General features: G+C 42.6%; 1 protein-coding gene across 3 annotated transcripts in view; it reads right to left on the reverse strand.

Annotated features, from left to right (window-relative positions):
• Nucleotides 1-480: 480 nt before the first annotated feature.
• pkig (protein kinase (cAMP-dependent, catalytic) inhibitor gamma) overlaps nucleotides 481-22,894 on the reverse strand; it is a 33,196-nt gene continuing 10,782 nt past the window's right edge. The window contains exons 1-3 of one of the 3 annotated variants that reach the window (XM_028583373.1): nucleotides 17,447-17,516; nucleotides 3,293-3,474; nucleotides 481-1,079 (exon numbers count right to left, since the gene is read on the reverse strand). In XM_028583373.1, coding sequence (XP_028439174.1) covers nucleotides 997-1,079; nucleotides 3,293-3,446 — 237 coding nt within the window. In that variant the 5' untranslated portion in view covers nucleotides 3,447-3,474; nucleotides 17,447-17,516 and the 3' untranslated portion in view covers nucleotides 481-996. Of the gene's footprint in view, nucleotides 1,080-3,292; nucleotides 3,475-11,376; nucleotides 11,522-17,446; nucleotides 17,517-22,894 lie in introns of those variants that run through there. The other 2 variants (XM_028583374.1, XM_028583372.1) reach the window with 2 other exon arrangements.

Consider the following 22,894-nt stretch of genomic DNA (forward strand, 5'->3'; position numbering starts at 1 on the left):
TGTCATGCTCGGTTTATATATATATATATATATATATATATATATATATAGATATAGATATAGATATAGATAGAGAGAGAGAGATACATGGCAACATTGGCACCATGCAAGGTGGAAATGTAAACACTGGCTTCCTGCAGCCAAGCTAATGTACACAAAAAGCTGCATTCAATAATATTTATGGCTCTGGAAGGACTCAGCGAACTGAACCCATTAATCCCGTTTGACTCTGCAGCTCCTGCACCCACAGCGCTCGACAGAAACCTGCAAATCGCCCGGTGCGAAAAGCGAATTACGCTTGCAAGCATAAAACACAAAAACAGTGACAGGAATTCATACGGGTTTTTTTTTATTACACAAAGAAAATTGCTATCACAAATTTATCACCGAACATTAAGCAATAAATATGAAGTCCGTACACAACAGTTTAATGGCAACTATGTTTTGTTACTAAAAAAAAAAAAAAAAAAAAAAAAAAAAAAAAAAAGAAGAAGATAAAGGACAAGAGGGTCACAAACACACACACGCGTACATAGAAAGAAAAAAAACTGACAAACGGATGATTATGAGTATGACCTCTGTGACACAGTTCCATATTCAGGTTGGAACAAATGTTTCGGGTGTTAGAAATGAATTCAGCTCAGTCCATCTTCACCGGACGTAAATGCAAGGTTTTCTGTGCTTTCTTCGTCTCGTCGGGAACGTAAATGACCAACAGAGAATGAAGCAAGAGAGCAGCATCTTAGGCTGTCAGTTCTACTCTGTTCCCCTCTGCTCTGCGTGTTACAATCAGATCCAAAGAGAAGGCGTACATTTGGGCCGCTGAAGCTCCAAAACAGGCTGGCAGTGAGCGAAGGTGTCCTTGTGTCCTGATAGGACAACCGATATACGCTCCCTCTTTCCTTTCTCCATGTCTCTCCACTTTCACTTGCTTCCTCTCTACTTCGCACTCCTTCCCGTCACCCCCCTCCCCATTCGGCCTCTGGCTTTTTGAGTTTAGGATGGGCCTCCGCCTCCCTGGGCATCTTGGCTGGTGGAGCCCTCTGCCTCAGGGGCTGGGGAGGCCCCCGGGTCTCCTTCTGGAGGAAACAATATGTATCAGTCAATATCAGTCAAAGATGTGTGTCTATTAAAAAGCTCAAAAGTGGTTTGGCACTGCCAACAGTGGGAAAATACATCTGCTTTCAGGCTCCCAGAAATCAAAAATAATAATGAGGAAGGAACTACAACTTCCTGTAGCAACACAGTGCCAAGCATGAGATGAGATTATTGCTTCCCACCAGACCAGCGTTAGCAATTTGATTTATAGATGTCAGATTGGGTGTAATGTCATGGGAAACTTGTCTTTGTGACTGTAAAGAAAGTCAAGAAAGCAAAAACAACAATGCAGCACACAATGGTCAGACGGGGAAACATCTGCGTCATTCAGACTCCTCACAACTGGACACAGCAGAGGGGCTCGGGGGGTGGGGGGCATTTTGTCAGAATACATCATTGAAAATCTGCTTAGAAATATAGGAAATATTGGACAGGATAGAACAACACAATGTCATTTTGCTAAATAAAACATTCATTATTAATTTCACTTGTTTTCATTTTGAAAAAAAAATCTATATCTGAATACAATACAATTATTGTATAGGCTCAGTCTTCCACTTAAAAAAATAAATAAAATAAAAATGAAAAAACATTCCAGTGCTGGTTCCATGGTATCAGAATTTTGGATAGTCGTCATTGAAACACTGATTGGTCATGTGACAAGGGCCGAAGACTGGCAGAACAGGCAGCCAAGTGACAGTACTCTGATCCAATGGAAATCACAGCTGTCACGTTGACAGCACTCTAGCCCAATGGATTGGTGGGGGAGAGAATCATTTTTCAGAGGGGGTGGGGGACACCCAGTGCCCACCTTTTAACCCCGCCCCTGTTTACTCAGCTTGTTTCTCTGATCACTTAAGATCCAGACTAAAATCCTTCAGCAGGTTAAAATAAATCAGCTGGAGCTGCTCCCCCCGCGACCCGACACCGGATAAGCGGATGAAGATGGATGGATGGATTAAAAACGACCAAAAAGTGTATCATAAAAATGTGTCTTAAATGGGATTAAAAAAAAAAAGTTCATTTATGCTTCTGGCAGACAACCGCAACGCGCACGCATGCACAAAGGCGATATGACGCAATTCACAGGCGACCAATTGCAACGGACCATTACCTTGAATAAAATTACAGATTTCTCCGGGTTTAAAAGTTGTTGGAAACATTTGGGATTGTGCAAGAAAACAACTCAACAAAATATATATTTTCTTGACATTTAAATGGGGAAAAGTTCCGTATTATACAGGTCAACGATTTTGAAACCTTCTGACTTGCATTAGACTAATAATCTAATGGCAAAATTAAAACTAACCTGGCACTACGGACCAGTAAAAAATATAATATCTCTGTGAAACTGTCCACAGGTCTTAAGTGTATGGTAGGCCTGTTACAAATATTACATAACTGTCTAATCGCAATTGTTTTACGTAATCGCCGTGTCTTTGTTTAACCCGCAAAAAATTGCTACCATTAGCTAAGGTCATAAGGGGTATGACTGTTGATGGTAATTGTCAATTTTATGTGTAAGTAAAAAAATAAAAAAATCGACTTGCCCTTGTCAATTTTTACTGGCCCCTATACAATTAATTTGTTCTTCTGAGGAAAAACTTCCCAAAAAAAAGTTTGAAGATAACAAGTAAAACAAAGCTTTGGAAAAAAAAAAAATAAAAAAAAAAAATTATATATATATATATATATATATATATATATATAAAAAAGGTAAAACTTTAAAAAAAAAAGCACAAAAACATAAAAAAATTCAGAAAATAAAAAGTCAAGCATCAAAAGTTTAAAAACAATGTCGAAAAAAACGTCAGAAGCATCAAGCGCCAGCTCAATTCTGGATTGGCAAACGGCACATTCAAAATCAAATCATCAACAAGCGTTCTCTGCCAGGGCAAGAAAACCATAATCATCATTTCTGATACGGTGATGCCCGAAAGGGGCAAGTAGGTTGTAAGATTTACTTGCCCGACGTGGCGTTTTACTTGCCCCGGGCCATCCCTTATTGATGAGCCCTGCATAAATAAATATTTTTAAAATGTGACTGAAGGAGACAATTATTATCGTTAATCGCAATTATTTCGGAAACAATTGATTGTACAGCAACATTTGGAATGGTTACAGCTCTAGTGTACGGCATGCTCAAATGCTTTCCCGCTGCGTTAGCCGCGTACCCGGCCGTAGGTTTACTGACCTGCAGCCTTCAGGTCCATCCCTTCCAGGTCTTTGGTGAGTTCACTGGTGCTGGCCGCTGCCTCTCCCTTCCCGGCGATGTCGGGCACTGCGTTCCTGCGGCCTGTGCGATCACAGTTGATGAAGTCTGAGTACGACGTCTCCACGTCCATCATCTGTCCATGACCAGCGCTCTCATTACACCTGTCAAGAGGGAGGGGGGGGGGGAAGAGATGTCAGACGGCTGCGGAGGTGTCGCGAGAAGCAGATAAATCACGCTGCTGTCTGTCTCCCTTCAGTGGTCCGCGGGGGCCGTGGGAGGACGCATCACTGTGTGCTGTGAATTTCTACCGTTTCCATTGTGACACGCAGGAATACAGGCTAAATATCACACAGTTTCCTCTAGGAGGAAACTAGGGACGAACAATGCAGAGTGAGAGAAAGGCAGATAGGGGGGGAGGTGGGGGGGGTGCCCCTTCAAATGCATTTCCAGCACCTGAAAGGCCGACAGCAGCTGGGTGAGTATGAATATAAACAAGAATGAAGGTGTTAATAATTCTTATTTCTGCACAGTGATTGATGGCACTACAGACAGACCTGATAATAGGTTGTCCTGAATACATCAGGAAAAACTAAAAAAGGCAGACCCAATATCTCACGGCTCTCGTATAGAGATGTTCCGGCACCGATACCAGTATCGGAAAAGCCTCCATGCTGGTATCGGTATCAAAAAGTACTGGAGTTTACGCACTGATCGGATACCACGTAATTTAGCCCCAAAGAAAATCTACTTTAAAAGTAGTTGATTTATGTTCTTTTTTCCGTTAAGACTGACTTTGTTCACGTTTCACAAAGAGTTTAACCTGAGCCAGGCCATACGGCAATGATAGCAATCATATCACATCCATACAGTATATCATACAGGGTTAGTAGTACTCAGCTGTTAAAACATAATACAATGTATGCCACGCTGGTATGGGATTGGTACTCAGTATCGGCCGATAAACAAGTTCAGGTATCGGAATCGGTTTACAAGCAAAAAATGGTATTGAACCATCTCTGCTCTATAATGGTTGTCTAGTCAATTTCTCTGTCCTAAAGGTATTGACACAGCAAGGATTAAGATAAAAAAGGAGACGGGGGCTGTAAAGAGTCCTGATCAATATGGAGAGAGCAAAAGAGCTTTGAAACCGTTCAAAGGGACAAGCAGAGGCGCGGGCAGAAAGAACTCCGGCTAAATAAGCTCCCATTAGCCATTCATTCCTTTTCTGTTTCCTGTTCTCAGTCCATATTTAAACTAGGTCATGGATCCTGCCAACCACTAAAACACTATACAGCTGGTAAGTCCTCGGAGAGAAGAGGACACAGAATAAGACTGCTCCAGAAAAGAAAGAATAGAAAAGATTTTAAAAAAGTAGGAGGAAGTCGTCCTCTGATGCAAACAAAAAGGAGAAAGAAAACTAGAGACGCTGTAGACAGATGTCTCTCTGCTACAGCTTCAGTCCCCGAACAACAGTGGTGGAAGAAGTATTCAGATCCTTCACTCAAGTAAAAGTACTAATGCCACACCGTAAAAAAAAAAAAAAAAAAAAAAAATACTCAATACAAGTAAAAGTCCTCCATTGAAATTGAATTTCAAAGTTGTGATGAACTGAAATGTAGCGGAGTAAAAGTACAAAGTGGCCTGAAAAGAAAAGACTCAAGTAAAGTACAAGTAACTCAAATTTTACTACAGTATTGAGTAAATGTACTTTGTGACATTCCACCACTGCTGAACATCCAGCACACATAGACCATCTGCACCATAACTGACTACATTACAGGCTGCACACCACACATCCCCCCCCCCCAATAAAGCGTGTAACACGGCGGAACAGCTGAGCGGCTTAAGCTACCGATCTTTAAGAAACACGAGCGGGGTTGGAAGTCTCGAAAGGGAAACAAGAGAAAGAATGAGAGAGAGGAATACAAACAAGCTGGCAGACACAGTCCTGACACGCTGACCCAGGGTCAGTCTGTTCCCAAACGCTTTGGCTCACATTCTTTTAGTATCATTCAAAAAAAAAAAAAAAAAAAAAAAAAAAAAAAAAAAAAAGGTCCCACGATTGTTTTCTGTGTACGAGCGCCATGCCAAACAGGAAGCAAACCCAGGGTCGATCCCGGAGGAGTTAGGAGCCACACACAGACGTAGGCGACGCTGGGAATGTGAAATTTGCAGACAAGGCCGAACTTTAAGCCCCTGTTGGTTGGAGCGGTACCTCAGGAAATGTCACTGAGCTCTGGGCCGCTGGCATTTCCCTGAGTGCATCTACTAAAACACAAGAGCCACTCTGTTATACCGACGGGAGACGGTGCTGTGAGCCTCTGATGGATTCTTATCTAGATAGAAAGTACAGTCATCGGCGAAGCAAATCACCGTGGGAGGCCAGCGCCTCACGGGTTCATAGTTACACCTACAGTACTAGCTTTTCTCCTCAACCTTTAGTTCCAACATCTGAGGCTTTTACTGACTCACTCACTGCTGAAAAATTTATGGGAAAATATCCAATTGCAATTTCTGTGACCAATTTCGCGATTGTGATGATTAAAGTTTTGGTCCGGGCCAGTGTTTGTGGTCTGCGCGGTATTAGAACAAGATATGAAAAGATATTCATAACCCCATATTTAGGTTGTTAGTAGTCTGGATCAACGGCAGTTCATTTCCAGGACAATTGCCGGACGTCCCTCGCCGTGCAAAACTCAAACTAGCAATCTTCACTCTGAAAATGGTTTGTTTTAAAGCAAATTTGGATGGTGCAACAAGGCCGGCCTGCTTGGTTTTTTCGGAGGAATGATTGTAAAGATTTACATAGAATATGTTTACGACATTTCCTCTCTAACCGGGATGTTTTGGGACCGATTGGTGGGATTGCTGTGGACGAAGTACACACGGCGATACCATGTAAGAATAAATGAGGTTTAACCATGTATCCAGCTAATTTAAATATCACACGTTACTGGATTGTGTGAACAGTTAACTTTATTTAACATCGTATGTGGCGGTTTCTTTCGCGGGGTGGAAATGTCCCACCAAAACAAGTTCCTTCCCGAGACTATTTTGCAGAGCCACTGTTGCGGTGTCCAGGAGCTTAGGGTTTTGAGTTTGCTTTTGAATGTGAGCACAGTTGTGTTGGGCCAAAAGGCAGGCCACGCTCGATAGTTTGCAACGGAGACGTAAGAAGTACAAAGAAGTAAGAAGTACAAGTGTAAGGTGGGACACTACCAAGTAAATGTTACAGTCAGGTCAGTATGCCCATCTCTTGTTGCTTCATGGGCTTGCTTTTGCCATTATATGCTTTCAGCTGATTTTTGGAGCACAGTACCTTTGAGGTCATTCTGGAGAATATGCTAGACAGTATTATTATTGCAACAATCCAAAACGATGACCAATAAACATTTGCATATAGCAAGCACATTTGTCCGCTCCCATGTTGATAAGAGCATTGAAAACCTGAGCTTGAAAAACATCCATTTTTAAGTACATTGGCTTACAACAGATACAAAATTGTGATTCATTTCCGATTAATCGCGATTTAACTATGGACAGTCATGCGATTCATCAAGATTAAATATGTTAATCGACTGACAGCCCTAATATGAAAAAAAACATTTAGCCTTATTAACAGTCAATGCATTTCCTACTTTGACTGAAATACTATTAAAACAAACAACCAGCACCATCTGTGCATCGATGTGTGCAGCAATTAGCTCGTCTGTGTTGCGTTTGTCTTTTTCTACTCCACTGGCCCAGTGGTTACGTGCCTTATGGCAGCTCCCTCTAATTGCCAGTTGTTGGTTTAATTAGTCGGCTTGCCTGCACATGTGGATCAAACCCTACCCTGAGATCATTAGCAGGTTTCCATGGAGGGATGATGATGATGATGATGATGATGATCTGCCTCCTGCTCTCGTCTGGCTGGTCTCAGCTGGTAGAGGCAGTTTAATGGCGTCGCATTTTAAAAATCACTTTATCCCCCCGATATCCACAAAGCACACAGCGATGATGAACTTTTTTTGTAGTGCTGGCTGACGGACTGAAGCAGCGCAGGGTGTTTTCTGATGTTCACCTGCTGAGATTTGTATAATGCAAATGAGCATGTAAAGTGACCTGAAGGCTGTGTAGGGTCTGTATAAGACACTGATGGCCTTCTGTTTGACTGAACTAACTGCAGCTCTTGTTTACGGAGTATAATCATGCACTCCAATCTAGGGTTGCAACAAGCGATTATACTCCTTTTATTAATCTAATGTCAACACATTGTTTAGTCTATACGATAAAATGCCTTGTTTTGTCCAACCAACAATCCCAAACTTTAGAATGTATTCATTTCACAATGGTTTAAAACAGACAACAGCAAAAACCATCACATTTGAGAAGTTGGAGCCCGCAAATGTTCTCAAATGATTATTGGATTCTCTGATATGCTGCCAATTTAACCCTACATTCTTAAATGGATGACATGCATAGGGCTGGGTGCCAAATTCAACACTTTTGAGGCCGAATTGCCTCTAAAGTATCGAGTATCAAAAAAAAATGCCTCGTCATTCAATACCCAAGGGGTAAATCTCATCAGCGTCAGTGAGCCAATCAGCATGCTTCTACCAAGATATAATAATGCTGCTGATTGGCTGTCTGACATTACATATCGTAGAGAGACGCAGGAAAAACTCTACGTTACACAGAGACGGAGCTCACGTAGTAGGAGCTGAAACATAAATAAAAAGATCTGTGCCGCAATGTGTAATGTTGAAATTTCTTTTTGTTAAAATGGATTTTATAAAATTGGTATCGAAAAAAGTATCATTTAGGAACCGGTATTGAAGTCATGGTTTTGGTATCAGTATTGAAAGGTTTTGAACGATACTCAGCCCTAGACATACATATACGTCCTCTTAAAAGGCATATTGTATGTGTAATGTATTTGACCGATTACACGGATGTGACGCCAGCCTCGCATCATTCACAGCTTTCTTCCTGAAATCTCCACATCGTCCTTACACCACATTCCAGAAATGATGACTTACCCCTATTTTCCACCGGGTGCGTCTGCGCTGCGTTCCGGAGGCATTCGCGAACCCCCACGAGCAATCGCAGCCATTCAAGTCAACGTTTGATCTTCCACCAGCCGAGCCGCGGCGCGTCCCACAAGAGTGCGTGGAGCGGCTCTACGCTCCGCTAAAGATACGTGCCAGGTCTGTTTTCACGTGAGCCGCGGGGCATTCGGACCACCGGGCAGGAAGTGAAACGGTGAGAGTATCCACTCAATTAACCAAAAGACACTTCTAGAGACAACTAAATCTGCAAGTCGGGCAGCAGGACGCGCCGCTTCCGAGACGCTCCCGGTGTGGTACGGCGCGCGGCGGAGGACGGAACAAAAACCGGAACGCAGCACAGACGCGCCCCGGTGGAAAATCAGGGTTACAGCTCTCCTTTAAGTGTGTGTCCTAGTTAAATAAGAAGGGACTCTTTATGTGAAAAGGCCACGGTGTGTGTATACAGAGGGAAACTCGACACAGCTGCAGCTGGAAACACTAGCACAAGGTAAATGTCACAGGTGTGTATTTTCACTCGAGACAATAACAACTCAATCCTCAAAAGGGAAATGGCTGCAGCTCCGCTCGTGAGCTGAACTGGTCTTCGCCTCGCTCGCTTTACCCCCCTCCCTCCCTCCGCCTTCCTGCCCCGCACTGTATGTGTGGAGCGTTTCCAATCTGGGGATTCTCTCTACAAACGTTATTCAAATTCTGGCAACTCCTCTATTCGGAGTTGTCATACGGACACAAAAAAAGCACCTCATTGTGAACGAAACAGCTGTACATCCACAGTACGTGTCCACGACAGGTCTGAACATGAACAGTGGCCACACTGGGCGAGGGGACATGTAACGGGAGAGGTTTTAGCGTGTAGATATTCGGAACAAAAACCTCTGAGATTACAGGGGGAATATGAGTCAGCAGAGCCACTTACACTGGACCCATTAGAGAGGCAGGCTCACTGGTATTCTGCAGGAGCCTTTTAAGCCCGATATGTGTGTAATAAACTCACATTATCTGCAATAACCCACACAAAGACTGGCTTCTTTGCTGATTTGGACGCCCATTAGGGCCGTCTACAAGTCTGTTAAGTAATTCTGCTGCATTTATTGACAAGACAGAAAGCCTCCATGCTTCTCGAAGATACTCAACTTTTCCATTGGGCTTTTTTTTTTTTTAAACCCTGATTACTTAACTGACAGCCTTTAATACTCCTTTCCCACTGGCCATAAGAACACACTGTCTGACGTTTCAGTGTTAAAACTGATAAAATAATTGCTGTCTGCGGTTCTATATGGGCTATGGCAATAATTTAGAAAAATAATAGCTCGCTGCAACATATGGAAAAGAAAAAAAAGCTATGAACTAGTTCATTTTTGGAACTGTGAACTTAGTTCAAAATTTTGAAGTATGAACTATGAACTGAACTAGTTCATGTAGAAAGTGAACTTTCCCAACACTGCCTGCAGGCATGCGGGAGAAACACTACAGCGCATATTCAGTGGGCCGCATAGCACAGAAATAAACCTGAAAGCTTAGAAAATATTTTGCCGGATGCGCCACTGAGTAACTTTCATAGGAATGAACGGGGCTCCTCCCAAAGGAGGTACGCTTTCCAGATGCTTACTTTACCCCCTTGCTTATAATACATCCATGAGGTCCATATGATAACTTCCGCCCCTTTTCCGGCGCGATGCTGTGACGTGCGTTGCCTCGGTTGGTTACTTTTGTCATCTCGGCCACAAATTCCGTCTGTCTCCACCCAAGCTGCGCTGGAACATCAAATTACTCGGCACCGAGTTTGATAGAGAGACTGAATAAGTAACGGATATAAAAAAAAGAAGTCTGCTATTTACGATTTACTAACCCTATGTTGTAGGACTAGCGTAGCGATTGAGAGAAGGACAATGAATGCTGAGCGATTGGTCGGAAGTAGAGGACAGTTTAATTTTATTAGCTTAGATATCAAGCACTATATTGGTGACGCTGAATGGGACACAACAGGAAAAAAAGACAGGCACACTCATCCACTGGCAATGGGACAGGAGTCTATCAGCTATTTTTAGCAGGTTTACCTGTTTAAAAAAAAAGAAGAAAACATATATACACATATATAAACATGAATTTTAATGGAAATAATGGATGCAAGTTTGATGTGACCGAATTGAGAAAAATCACCAAGTAGGCAACTAACATCATTTGGTCTATGTCAAAAAATTTTAACAAATTGTTAGTTTTAGTTATTTTTAAACAAGAAAAACCAAATGTGTGCTGGCTTCAACCTTGTTTAAATGTGAGGATTTCATGCTTTTGTTTGTCACGGATGATAATGAACTGAATATCTTTGGACTGTTGATCAGACAAAAAAACCTTTTTAAAACATCACCGTGAGCTTTGAACGGGCATTTTTCACTATTTTCTGACATTTTACAGAAAGAATGACCGATTCATCAAGAAAGTAATCGACAGATTAATCTATAATCGTTTGCAGTTAAAACAATGTCCTTCACAGTTTACCAGAGTCCCAGTTGAGGTCTTCAAATGTCTCGTTTTGTCTGACAGAACAAAGCTGGGCGATATGGAGAAAATAAAAATATCACGATATTTTTGCCAAATACCTCAATGTCAATATTGCGGCAATATTGAAGAGTTAGACTATTGGTGTGCTCACAAAATATTAACACAATGACAGTTTTGATACATAATCAATCGCCAATATTGTGGATAAAATGACTAAGTGGGTAAAAGGCAAATACTAGAACAGCTAGAACAGTCTGGTAAGTTCAGAACATTACCTCACTTTACTGTAATGCAGCCTTTAAAGCCAGGAAAAGACAACACATGTATTCAAAATTGAAGACGATATCTAGCCTCATTGATATTATATCAATGTCGATATAATATCGGTAAATTGCCCAGCCTTACAACAGACACTCAACAGCTCTCAGTTATCACAGCTCTTGTGGTCGAAGGATGCTTCCAAAGAGAAATCAAAGAGAACTCAAAAGTTAACAACAAACCGTCTTATCTTACCAAACTAGTCAGAGTTGCTTCATCTGCTCTCGGGTGCCTACAAGGAGACCCAAACTGCTTCAGACAAATTCATCCAAATCCATTCCCCCTTCAGCCCAGCCAGAGCTGCCTCTCAGCTCCCGACGAATGTGGTCCGGGCCACAGTCTATTCAAATGATGTCAGCAGCTGCTCGGTTGACAACAAGCCCACTTCAAAACACAAGGGAGCTGTGTTTCCTCGTCGGGATTAGCATTGTTGGTCCTCTGCGGTCCTCCTCCTCTCATAAATAAATAAAAGCCCTGGGCATTCAACTCCAGTGTATATATTAGCCCTGTATCCTTCCTCTTTTTATGGGACCCGGGCCACGGGTGTGAAGGCCTAATTTCCCCTGGTGAAGTGAATGTTGCAACTAGGGCTGGGCAATATATCTGATATTATATCAATATCGATATATTAGGCTGGATGTCGTCTTAAATTTTGGATATTGTAATGTGACTTTCTGGCTTCACTTATACAGTCTATGCATCTACCCCTGGTGTAAACACAGAAATGATGTACAGTATATTACAGCTGGGCAATATATCCATTTCAATGTCGTGATATATAAGACTAGATATCGTCTTAGATTTATGATGTCATAATATGGCATAAGTGTTGTCTTTTTCTGGTTTTAAAGGCTGCATTACAGTAAAGTGATGTAATGTTCTAAACTTACCAGACTGTTCTAGCTGTTCTATTATTGGCCTTTACCCCCCTAGTCATTGTATCTATGGTAGTGAGGATTATTTATCACATATCTCTTTGTGTTCATATTTTGTAAAAGCACCTACAGGCAACCCTACGATAACGATATCAAGGTATTTGGTCAAAAATATCGCGATATTTGATTTTCTCCATATCGCCCAGCTCTAATAGCAACTTGCCCAACAGTTAGCTTTTGCTCTTTGGCTCGACAGCTATTTACACCCGACGCTGTGAAAACTTTCCCCGCTGAAGAGACGAGCACACGCGCATTAAGTGGTTTCCACCACCTCGCTCTCGCTGGGACTTTGAGTTTCAAGCTTACTATTTAGTCGCAGCAGAAGTCTCCATCTTCTCTGTCAGACATGCAGAATTATCACTGATAACACCGGATACTCACTCGCAATCTTCTATCTCCTTCTCACTGAGCCGAGATTCTGAGAATGATCACTGCCACTCTCGCATAATTGCCATCCTAAATGAGCGTGCTGAGCTCCTGCGCCTAAAGGCATTATGAATCAGCCGGGGAACAGGAGATAAGAAGCCTGACCAAGGCTATTAGCGTCAGCTGCATTTATGGAAAAGTCTTGGCTGAAACTAATGAATAAAACAAAAAGGCCCGGGCAAGGCAAAGGCTGCTCCTTTCAGAAAGCTACAGCCAAATCAAAAATCAATCTGGCCTGGACAGATGACCTCGGCAGGCATGGGCAGCGCGAGTTGCGTTTCCACACTTTACAAGTCGGAGCACTTCAAAAGATCAATTCCCAGCATTGGGGTCTCATGAGAGATCAGTGATGGAGGAATAAATGCATATGAATGGCTTGTCTCCCAAAAAAAAAAAAAAAAAAAAAATAATTGTGAGATCCACCATTAAAACTATCTTGACTTCTTGCATGTTGAATAGATTATTTTTTCTCCAGCTTATTTTCTCCGTTAATAAACTTAGTTTGTAAAATGTCAGAGAAGAGGGGACAAACCATTTCCCAAAGCCTGAGGTGAAGTCTCGTCAAATGTTTGGTTTTTGTCTCAATGACAATGTCAAAACCTCAAACCTATTAAGTTACAAAGAGAAACATATCAAATCAGCAAATGCTCACATTGAAGAGGCAGCGCTGTGGAGGAAGGTCTGGCAATGTGAGACTACAGTAGGAGCTTCTGTACAGAAGGTCTTTTTGACTTTGTTCTCCAGGTTAGCGTGACCAGCGTGGCAGGTGCGCTGCTGTTAAACAGTGAAAGAAAGCTAAAACTAACGTGGTCACACCCGGGATTTAGTTAATAGCTGTTGTGCTGTTGAGTTCCGCACTTTATTGCAGACATTGCATACAACATGTTTTGTTTGAGAAAATAGCGCAGATAATCAAAACAGTGATTAGAATAAACTTCCACATGTTTAATAGCCAGCTAATTATTATGTAAGAGCCTGAAGAAAACTGAGTTTTAACAGCCAACAAAGAAAGAACATACGGTTACTGATGTTTAATGGGAGAAAGCTGCGGGACGTCCCAACACCTGTGTGCCAGTAACAAAGTAAGAGGGATTTCAGGCTTTTCTGACTTCATATAGCTGTGTTGTTGTGCACACAATGACTTGTTGTGTCTGTGAATAATAAGACCTAGTGGAGGAAAACAGATAGCGAGCGGTAATACAGAGGATGGGACCTTTGGTAAAAGCAGAAAGAAGAGTGGAAGATGAAGAAGTATCTGAAAAGGACAGCGAGAAATGAAAAGGTAGGGCGTACCATGTGTGCAAGGCATTTTCCTGATCAACTGAATGCTGCAATATTTGTTTTCTAAATGGCTAATAAATAATGCAACATGTTCTACATGAAGGAAAAGGGCGCAGCCAAGAGCAAAGTAGATGTTAATCGTCAACAATATTGGTCATAATAGTAGGGATGGGTTTTTTAAAAATCGACTTTCTGATTCAAATAGATTTTCATTTGAATGATCCAATAGGAATTGATAAAATCCAGAATTGATTGCCGTCTAACCCTAACCCTGTCATATGAAACTAGAAGAGCTGAGGTCATGCTAGATTGTTGTAAAGGGAGTTAAAAAATGCTCCAAAGTTAGGCTACATTTTAGCGAGGAAAAAACTGGCATGGCGAATTTAAAACGGGTCCCTTGACCTCTGAACTCAAGATATCTGAATGAAATGTCACTCAATACTCATTGACTGTAGAGTCTGTAGAGCTGCACTTTATTGCGTAGACTGCTGTAGTGTGTTCATGTTAAATAAAAACTATATTAATGTAACTACTTCGGGGTCAATTGTTAATGTAAACATTGATACTTTTAATAATGCAGCAGGTGAGACTAGAGGGAACCCTGTACAACTGTAGAGTCTCTTTCATATCCAAGCAAAATTGGTTTTGCAACTGAAATATCCCAAAATCGACACAGAATCAGAATCGGAACTGGAATCAAATCGAAACTTTGTGAATCGGGAAATCAGTGGCGATACCCAGCCCTATTTAATAGCGCTGCAGTGGGATACTGAATAACCTGCAGGAATAACTCTGAACTACCCTTTCATTTCTTAGATGTGTTGTAGTTATTCTGTACAGGATGCACATTCAAGCTGAACGATCACTAGAACATGAGTTAAAGAAATCGTTCGACAGTGAGGAAATAAGTCTTCCTCGTCTTCCTGCAGAGAGTTAAATGAGAAGATTGATACCACTCTCATATGTGTCTGTTCAACATGACGCTACAGCCAGAATACGGTTAGCTTAGCATAAAGACTGGATGCAGGGGGGAAACTGCTAGCCTGGCCCTGTCCAAAGGCAACAAAATCCACCTGACGGCTACTTTAAAGCTCACTAACTGACACTTTATATCTTGTTCCTTTAATCTGTAGGAGTTTGTACAACCACTTTATCATATATCCAGTAGTGTAGGTTTACCAGTGCTCTCTATGTGACCAAATGCTGCTGGAAGCTGTGTAAAGTTCATGAGAGATGAGTCCGGGGGGGAGGGGGGGGCACTGCGCACAAGTATCACAACTTTATATTAATATGTTCTCCGAATGAACATGTTATGTTGTGACTTATTGAAAGGCTACTAAGAAGGGTCATGTGTGGCTGTAATGCATTTTGCAGTGTTAAACTGAGCATATAATGGTGACATAGTGCACCCAGCACACTAACACGATTACTGAACAGGCCTACCAGATAAAGGGCGAGACAATCAAAAGACCACAAAGAGAAGCAAAATGACCACGAAGAGACACACAATGACCACAAAGAGATGAAAACTGCCACAAAAATATGCAAAATGACCTCAAAGAATTGTAAAAATGAGTACAAAGAGAGGAAACGACCACAAAGAGGTGCAAAACGACTAAAAACAACACAGTGGGAGCATTTTCCATGTGTCCCGGGTCCATGGCTGTAGGCTATATATGGAGTTACAAATAGCAGCTATTTTTGATATTTATTAGAATATTTAAAGTTGTTTATTTGGCATTAATTTATCACACTACAACAATGTAGCTGTTTTTCCTTGTATTTCTTTTTTTAAATATGTTAGGTCCATATGTGTTTTGTTGTGAATGTGTCAGCTCTAGCCACTGAAAAGAAATAAGCGGAGAAATCAGGCCAATTACAAAAGCTGGTCAGTCTGACGTGGTGTTGCCTGAGCTCATTACTATTCATGTGCTCGCCCAGTTGCGCTGGGTAAAGGATGCTTATAGCCAGGCTCTCATTGGCTAGCTGTTAGCCAATTAGAGTCAAGCAGCTTAGCTCGTTGGATATTAATGAGAACTGGCACAAATTGAGCTGAATCTTCCCACGGGCTTTCTATACCACGCTAGAATGGCTTGAAACAAGGTAACCAAGGCATTTTTTCCACAAAAAAATGTTACAGAGTCCATGGTAGAACTTCAGACATTACCACAAAGTCATGAAGAACGTGTAGCAGGGCACCTTTAATAATGTAACATCTAATATTGCCAAGATCCAGAGACATAAATGTGAGTCTTAACACATTACTCATTTAAAAATGTGCCACCTTCCACTGGAAAGTTTCTAAGCCTAACCCTGAAGGCAGAGCCAGGATGTTGCTCAACTAGCTGGTTTCAGCGGTGTCAGTCTGCAGCTGAGCTCGGTTACTTCTTGTTATGCTGCTGCTGCTGCTGGGACCATTTCTTGGTCGGGTGCAGTGACTTTGTTGAATGCGGGCTGGTTGCTCAGACAACCTCACAGTGACAACAAGACTCTTTGTGTTGAAGAGAAAGATGCGAGGAGCGGTATCCACCGTCTTCTAATCCAACTCTCAGCAGAGAAAGCAAATAAACTTTTTTCCTAACTGTTCACACATCCGATGATGTCACCAAGCGATTCAGCACCCAGATGACCACATTACATTCGTCAGACCAGCCTCTGCACAGGAAGTCCAGCATAGTTTCCAGTTAACGCGACCCAAAGTGGTCACCGCAGCTGAAAAGCAATGCTGACAAATGCTGGAAACATTCATATAACACATGCACATAGAGTGAATATCAGGGTTTCCCCCAGAATGTTGTTTAGCCCGGTGGCAAGTGTCCTTTTTTTTTCGGCAAGGGCCCAGGTGGGGCCAGTCAGGCAGCATAATGTAGAGCCCAATAGTTTCTGTGATAACAGAATCATGGATGGAATTGCGAAATTGAGACTTGAGCTATAAAAACAGATTCCATAGGGCCCTACATTAAGTCAGTGCTAAAAGCTAACTGGACATTTGACAACATGACTAGGCCGAACCAAGCCGCATTCTTTATTTCTGTCTTACGCGCACAAAGTGCCCAACCCTCAGGGGACCACAATTTCACAAAATCATAGGTTATTTTACAGCTAGTACTAATACAAAGTATTCTGTCTTCTCTCCCAAGCTTTGCAAATACAATCTGCTACAAAAAAATGTTCCTTTCTTGAAGAATAACTCAAATGTTTCATAAACATCCAGCCATAAATAGGTTTTGATTAAAGGAGACAGCTCCCCCCTCTCAGTGACACTGACGGAGCACGAACTAGCAACCCAAAACGCCAGATTTTGTTAATCTACCAAATCATCTAATCTGTTGAACAGATGACCGGAGGGCATGATAAACAATGAAGAGACAAAAAATATGTTTACCACAGACCGTGTTCCTTTTCTCAGCGTAGCTCACTTAGCAACAGCCGGGTCAATTAATACCAGCGAGAGAGCGTCATAATGTCGCTTCACACAACACAGAAGCACGGCTAAAGTAACCGGATCACATAAACGAGGATCAGATATCCGTGTTTGGATGTAAGTGAAGGTTACATTACCAGAGGGGTTACAGTAGATGTACAAACACTGTGTCCCGTGTGTGCCAGTGTGTCCCCGTTACCTCAAAAACTGCAAACAAGCTGTGATCGATCGGCGCTTTCACAGCGCAGCAGACGAGTGGCCAGACTGCCAGACATATGAGACTAGCAGAGCAGCATGCCCAGCCTCCAGCTATAGGGAATCCCCTGGTTTGTGTGTGTGTCAGTGTGTGTGTGTTGGCGGGGGGGGGGGGGGGATAGGATGGGTGTGACTGAGTCTCATCAACCACCCATGATTCACAGCTGAGTCAGAAGCAGGTGCTTCGACTGGACTCTGAAATGAGATCGGGATTATAACCCCCGTAAAAAAAAACAAAAACCTTTGCACATCTCAATCTCCGTATGGCATCACAACTGTTCCTTTGCAGCACATGTGTCAAACTCAAGGCCCGAGAGCCAAATCCGGCCCCCTCGCAGGTTTTGATCCAGCTAGTTTCGGTCACTTTTTCCAAAATGTTTGCCCTTTTTTCCTTCTTTTTTTTTACATTTTTGGTGGTTTTTTTGACACCTTTTCCAGCGGTTTATGCACTTTTTTCAATGCTTTAGGCACTTGGTTTTAACGTTTTTGATGCTTTACTAAATGTATTGCCACTTTTTCCAAAGTCTTTGTCACTTTTTACGATGTTTTTGTCACTTTTTCAGAGAACTTTGACGTTTTTTCGGCCTTTTTCCAACTTTTTTGGTGCTTTTTCCAATGCATTTGTCGCTGGCTGAGGAACTTTTTGCCAAACTTTTTTGGGGCTTCATCCATCCATCCATCTTCGTCCGCTTATCCGGTGTCGGGTCACGGGGGGAGCAGCTCCAGCAGGGGACCCCAAACTTCCCTTTCCCGAGCAACATTAACCAGCTCCGACTGGGGATCCCGAGTTCCCAGGCCAGGTTGGAGATATAATCCCTCCACCTAGTCCTGGGTCTTCCCCGAGGCCTCCTCCCAGCTGGACGTGCCTGGAACACCTCCCTATGGAGGCGCCCAGGGGGCATCCTTACCAGATGCCCGAACCACCTCAACTGGCTCCTTTCGCCGCAGCGAGCAGCGGCTCTACTCGAGCTCCTCACGGATGACTGAGCTTCTCACCCTATCTCTAAGGGAGACGCCAGCCACCCTCCTGAGGAAACCCATTTCGGCCGCTTGTACCCTGGATCTCGTTCTGTCGGTCATGACCCAGCCTCCATGACCATAGGTGAGGGTAGGAACGAAAACTGACCGGTAGATCGAGAGCTTTGCCTTCTGGCTCAGCTCTCTTTTCGTCACAACGGTGCGATAGATTGAATGTAATACCGCACCCGCTGCGCCAATTCTCCGACCAATCTCCCACTCCATTGTCCCCTCACTCGCGAACAAAACCCCAAGGTACTTGAACTCCTTCACTTGGGGTAAGGACTCATTCCCTACCTGGAGAAGGCATTCCATCGGTTTCCTGCTGAGAACCATGGCCTCCGATTTAGAGGTGCTGATCCTCATCCCAACCGCTTCACACTCGGCTGCGAACCGATCCAGTGAGTGATGAAGGTCACAGGCCGATGATGCCATCAGGACCACATCATCTGCAAAGAGCAGCGATGAGATCCCCAGCCCACCGAACTGCAACCCCTCCCCACCCCGACTACGCCTCGATATCCTGTCCATAAATATTACAAACAGGATTGGTGACAAAGCGCAGCCCTGGCGGAGGCCAACCCTCACCTGAAACGAGTCCGACTTACTGCCGAGAACCCGGACACAGCTCTCGCTTTGGTCGTACAGAGATTGGATAGCCCTGAGTAGAGACCCCCTCACCCCATACTCCCGCAGCACCTCCCACAGTATCTCCCGGGGGACCCGGTCATACGCCTTCTCCAAATCCACAAAACACATGTAGACGGGTTGGGCATACTCCCAGGCTCCCTCCAGGATCCTTGCGAGAGTGAAGAGCTGGTCCGTTGTTCTACGACCAGGACGGAATCCGCATTGTTCCTCCTCAACCCGAGGTTCGACTATCGGCCGAACCCTCCTTTCCAGCACCTTGGAGTAGACTTTACCAGGGAGGCTGAGAAGTGTGATACCCCTGTAATTGGCACACACCCTCTGGTCCCCCCCTTTTTTTTAAAGGGAACCACCACCCCAGTCTGCCACTCCTTTGGCACCGTCCCAGACTTCCACGCAATGTTGAAGAGGCGTGTCAACCAGGACGGCCCCTCCACACCCAGAGCCTTGAGCATTTCTGGACGGATCTCATCAATCCCCGGGGCTTTGCCACTGTGGAGTTGTTTGACTACATCAGTGACTTCCGCCTGGGAAATCAGGGGCTTCATGAGACCCCAAAATGTAAGTGAGAAGACTACAGTATATATGCAATAACAGTCAAAATATTTGACTTTATCCTCTTAAATATGAAAAATGACTTTGACGCCCCTGCTTTACAGTCTCATCTATCTCGAGGCTTGTCACAGGAAGCGTTGTCTCAAACCCAAACGTGGCGGGAGAAACAGATTTTATCACGACTGAACAAGAAAACGAACACAGATAGCACTCGCACGCAGTGGTGGAAAGTGACCAAGAAAATTTTGAGGTACTTCGCTTGAGTATTTCCAATTCAATTCCAATAAATTTCCCCAATTTAGAGGCAAATATTGTACTCTTGACTTCACTACATTTTATCGGACACAACTTAAGTTACTTTGCAGAGTCAAATTTAAAATACAAACTTCAGCTACGATGTTGACCGATGTTTTCAACATTAAGTGGACACCGATAATATTACACCGACTGACGACTCCTCTGTAGTCCCAGGGGAGGAGTTACACAGGTGTCGTCTACAGATGTGACTGATGGTGTAGATGTGCAAAATAACAAAAAAATTGCCGGTGCAACACAGATGTCTTCTTACTTAATAGTTTTATTTCTTAAGGTGCATAACAGGGACTAACGTTTCCATGTAGGGTTAGATCTTCATCAGAGTCCTTGGAGAGAATGGGCTATGAAGCCCTTAATAAGAATCATCAACAGGTGTGACTGTGCGTAAGAGGGGCGTTGGCTACCTGAAGATACACCCATCTCAACCAAGGTGTTACACTCATTAATCAATCATTAAAGGGCAAATTGCTCACAAACAGGTCAAAAGTGATTAAAAACAAATGTTGATAGGTAGCAAACATAAAAATGTTCACAATACAACGGGAATAAAAGTATATTCATCCTAAATACTATACTTCAACATACTTTGACATTAGAGAAAGCAAGTTAGATTCAATTCTTCATTTTCTAAAGTGCCGAGCGTATGTATCCAAAACGCTTCCCTGCATAGGAGTTTATTAATGATACCGCCACCCCTGGATGGGGTGGGTGTAACTGACTAAGCAAGGTGTATTAATAAGGTAACAACTTCAGAGCTTTATTTTATTAGTTTCCTCTCTTCATATTATAAGTCCTTTTATTCTAGCGCCTGTTAGCGGAACGTTAATCTTGCATCTAAAGGGGGAGGGGGGGGACTAGTTTTGTGAGACACATGCACGGAAGTAAGGAGGAAAACACACGTAGCTCTGAAATTAAAAAGCTCTATAAAACGGGATAATTAAGCACCTAGCTGGAACCGGAACAAGGTATTGTGTGTTTAATTTGTTAAATGTTCATGTGCGGTAATATGGAGTTTAATCTATTCCACTGTGAAGTGTTTAAATACGTTATCTTTTTGTTATACGAAGTGATGCTAACATTAGCTTTTCGGCATTGTGAATACTGACAGAGGTAACGTCACGGAAATGTTTTATGAATGGTCATAAGGTACGGTTAATGTGGCCTTCGGGTAATGTTTATATTTGTAAGAGCTTATGTTATTTATCTGTCCTGTAGCTCTTACGGTGTTTCATGAAGAAAAGGAAGGTATATTTGTGTTCAGAACAAGGCTGACGGCTGAATGTAAATAAAAGCTTCTGGAAACATCAGTACGCTTCACCATTGTCTGGCTGGGGGTTTGCTACAGGGGGGGGGGGTTATAGGTCTGTGATACCTCCAGGACAATTGAATCTGAACAAGCCTACATTTGTTATGTGATCTGTGTACCATGTTTGTTTGTTCCTATATGGAATTAGAAGTTAAGTGCAAAAAAATACAATCAATTGGTAATCGGTTTGTCATTCAACAAGGGAGGCCTATATATTGTTGGGTAGTTTCATTAAGAATAAAACTTTGTATTTTTTAAACTACATGTGTTTTGTGGACAAACGTCTTCATTTGTAAAGTAACTAGTAACTAAAGCTGTAACAGATGAATGTAGTGGAGTAAAAAGTATTTCTCTCTGAAATGTAGCGCAGTAGAAGTAGAAAGTGGCACGAAAAGAAAAGACTCAAGTACCTTAGGACTTTTACTTGTAACAGACTATTTCTACACTGTAGTACTGCTACTTTACTAAAAGATGAGTACTTCTTCCACCACTGCTCGTGTAACATTTTCATTTTCTCACGATAAAAACAAGTAAAAGAGATTAATGTTCCTTGAGACAAACATCTCTGAACAGTTATTCTCTTGTTGTCTGTCTAAAGGAGGCCATTTTTTGGGGAAAAATGCTACGTTGAGAGGTAAGTTGAAAATATTTAGATGTGGGTGCCTGTGCTGTGTCTGGAAAAGTACTGAGAGAGCTGAAAGGACACATAAAATGCACTTTTTCAGACATGTTCTGAAAGTTGTATATATTTGGTCTGTTCCGGTTTATTCCATGAAGTTTACATTGTGCTTTAAAATCATTTTAACTAGATCTGACAATTTTAATAATCAGGTCAGTTTTAAGCAAAAATGCCAAATATGGTATTATCTAGTTTGAGCTCCTTAAAATGTGAAAAATGTGCTACATTTTATTTGTTTGGTGGGACAAAAATGAGTCATTCAACAATGTTATGAATGCCTTCTAGGAAATGATGAACATGTCACACACGTCTTTCTAGAAAATGACCTGTAGATGAATCAATGATGAAAAGAATTGTTAGTTGCAGCTTTACGTGTAAAAAATCAATTTGCAACGTGTGATCAAATGTGCAAATGTCATAAGTCTTAGCAATAAATGAAACAGATACACAGTTACAGTAGCTGGATTCATCGATAAGTCCTCAGGCTGATGTGATGTGCTGCTGGGCCGTGATTTTTCTCCCACTGTCCATTCTATCTATTCTAATTCTATTGCAACGTTGCCCGCTTCTATTTCGGGGCACACATTTAACAACACAAGGCCTCGGCAGGAAGCAGGTGCTTTGTTTGCCTGTGTTGGCAATGCCCCATCTTTTCCGAGGCTCTCTACGTGCACGTACACACACACACACACACACACACACACACACACACACACACACACACACGGCTGTGGGTCCAGAAGACTGACGTTCTCTCCAGATTACATGTAAATCACGCTCTACTTGCACCCTCCACCCACACCAAACAGTGACACAAAGTTGGAACTAAAACTGAAAAAAAGAGTGACCCGACACTGTCCCAACCCTCTCCC

The sequence above is a fragment of the Perca flavescens genome, chromosome 7, assembly GCF_004354835.1.
Source record: "Perca flavescens isolate YP-PL-M2 chromosome 7, PFLA_1.0, whole genome shotgun sequence".
Lineage (NCBI taxonomy): Eukaryota > Metazoa > Chordata > Actinopteri > Perciformes > Percidae > Perca > Perca flavescens.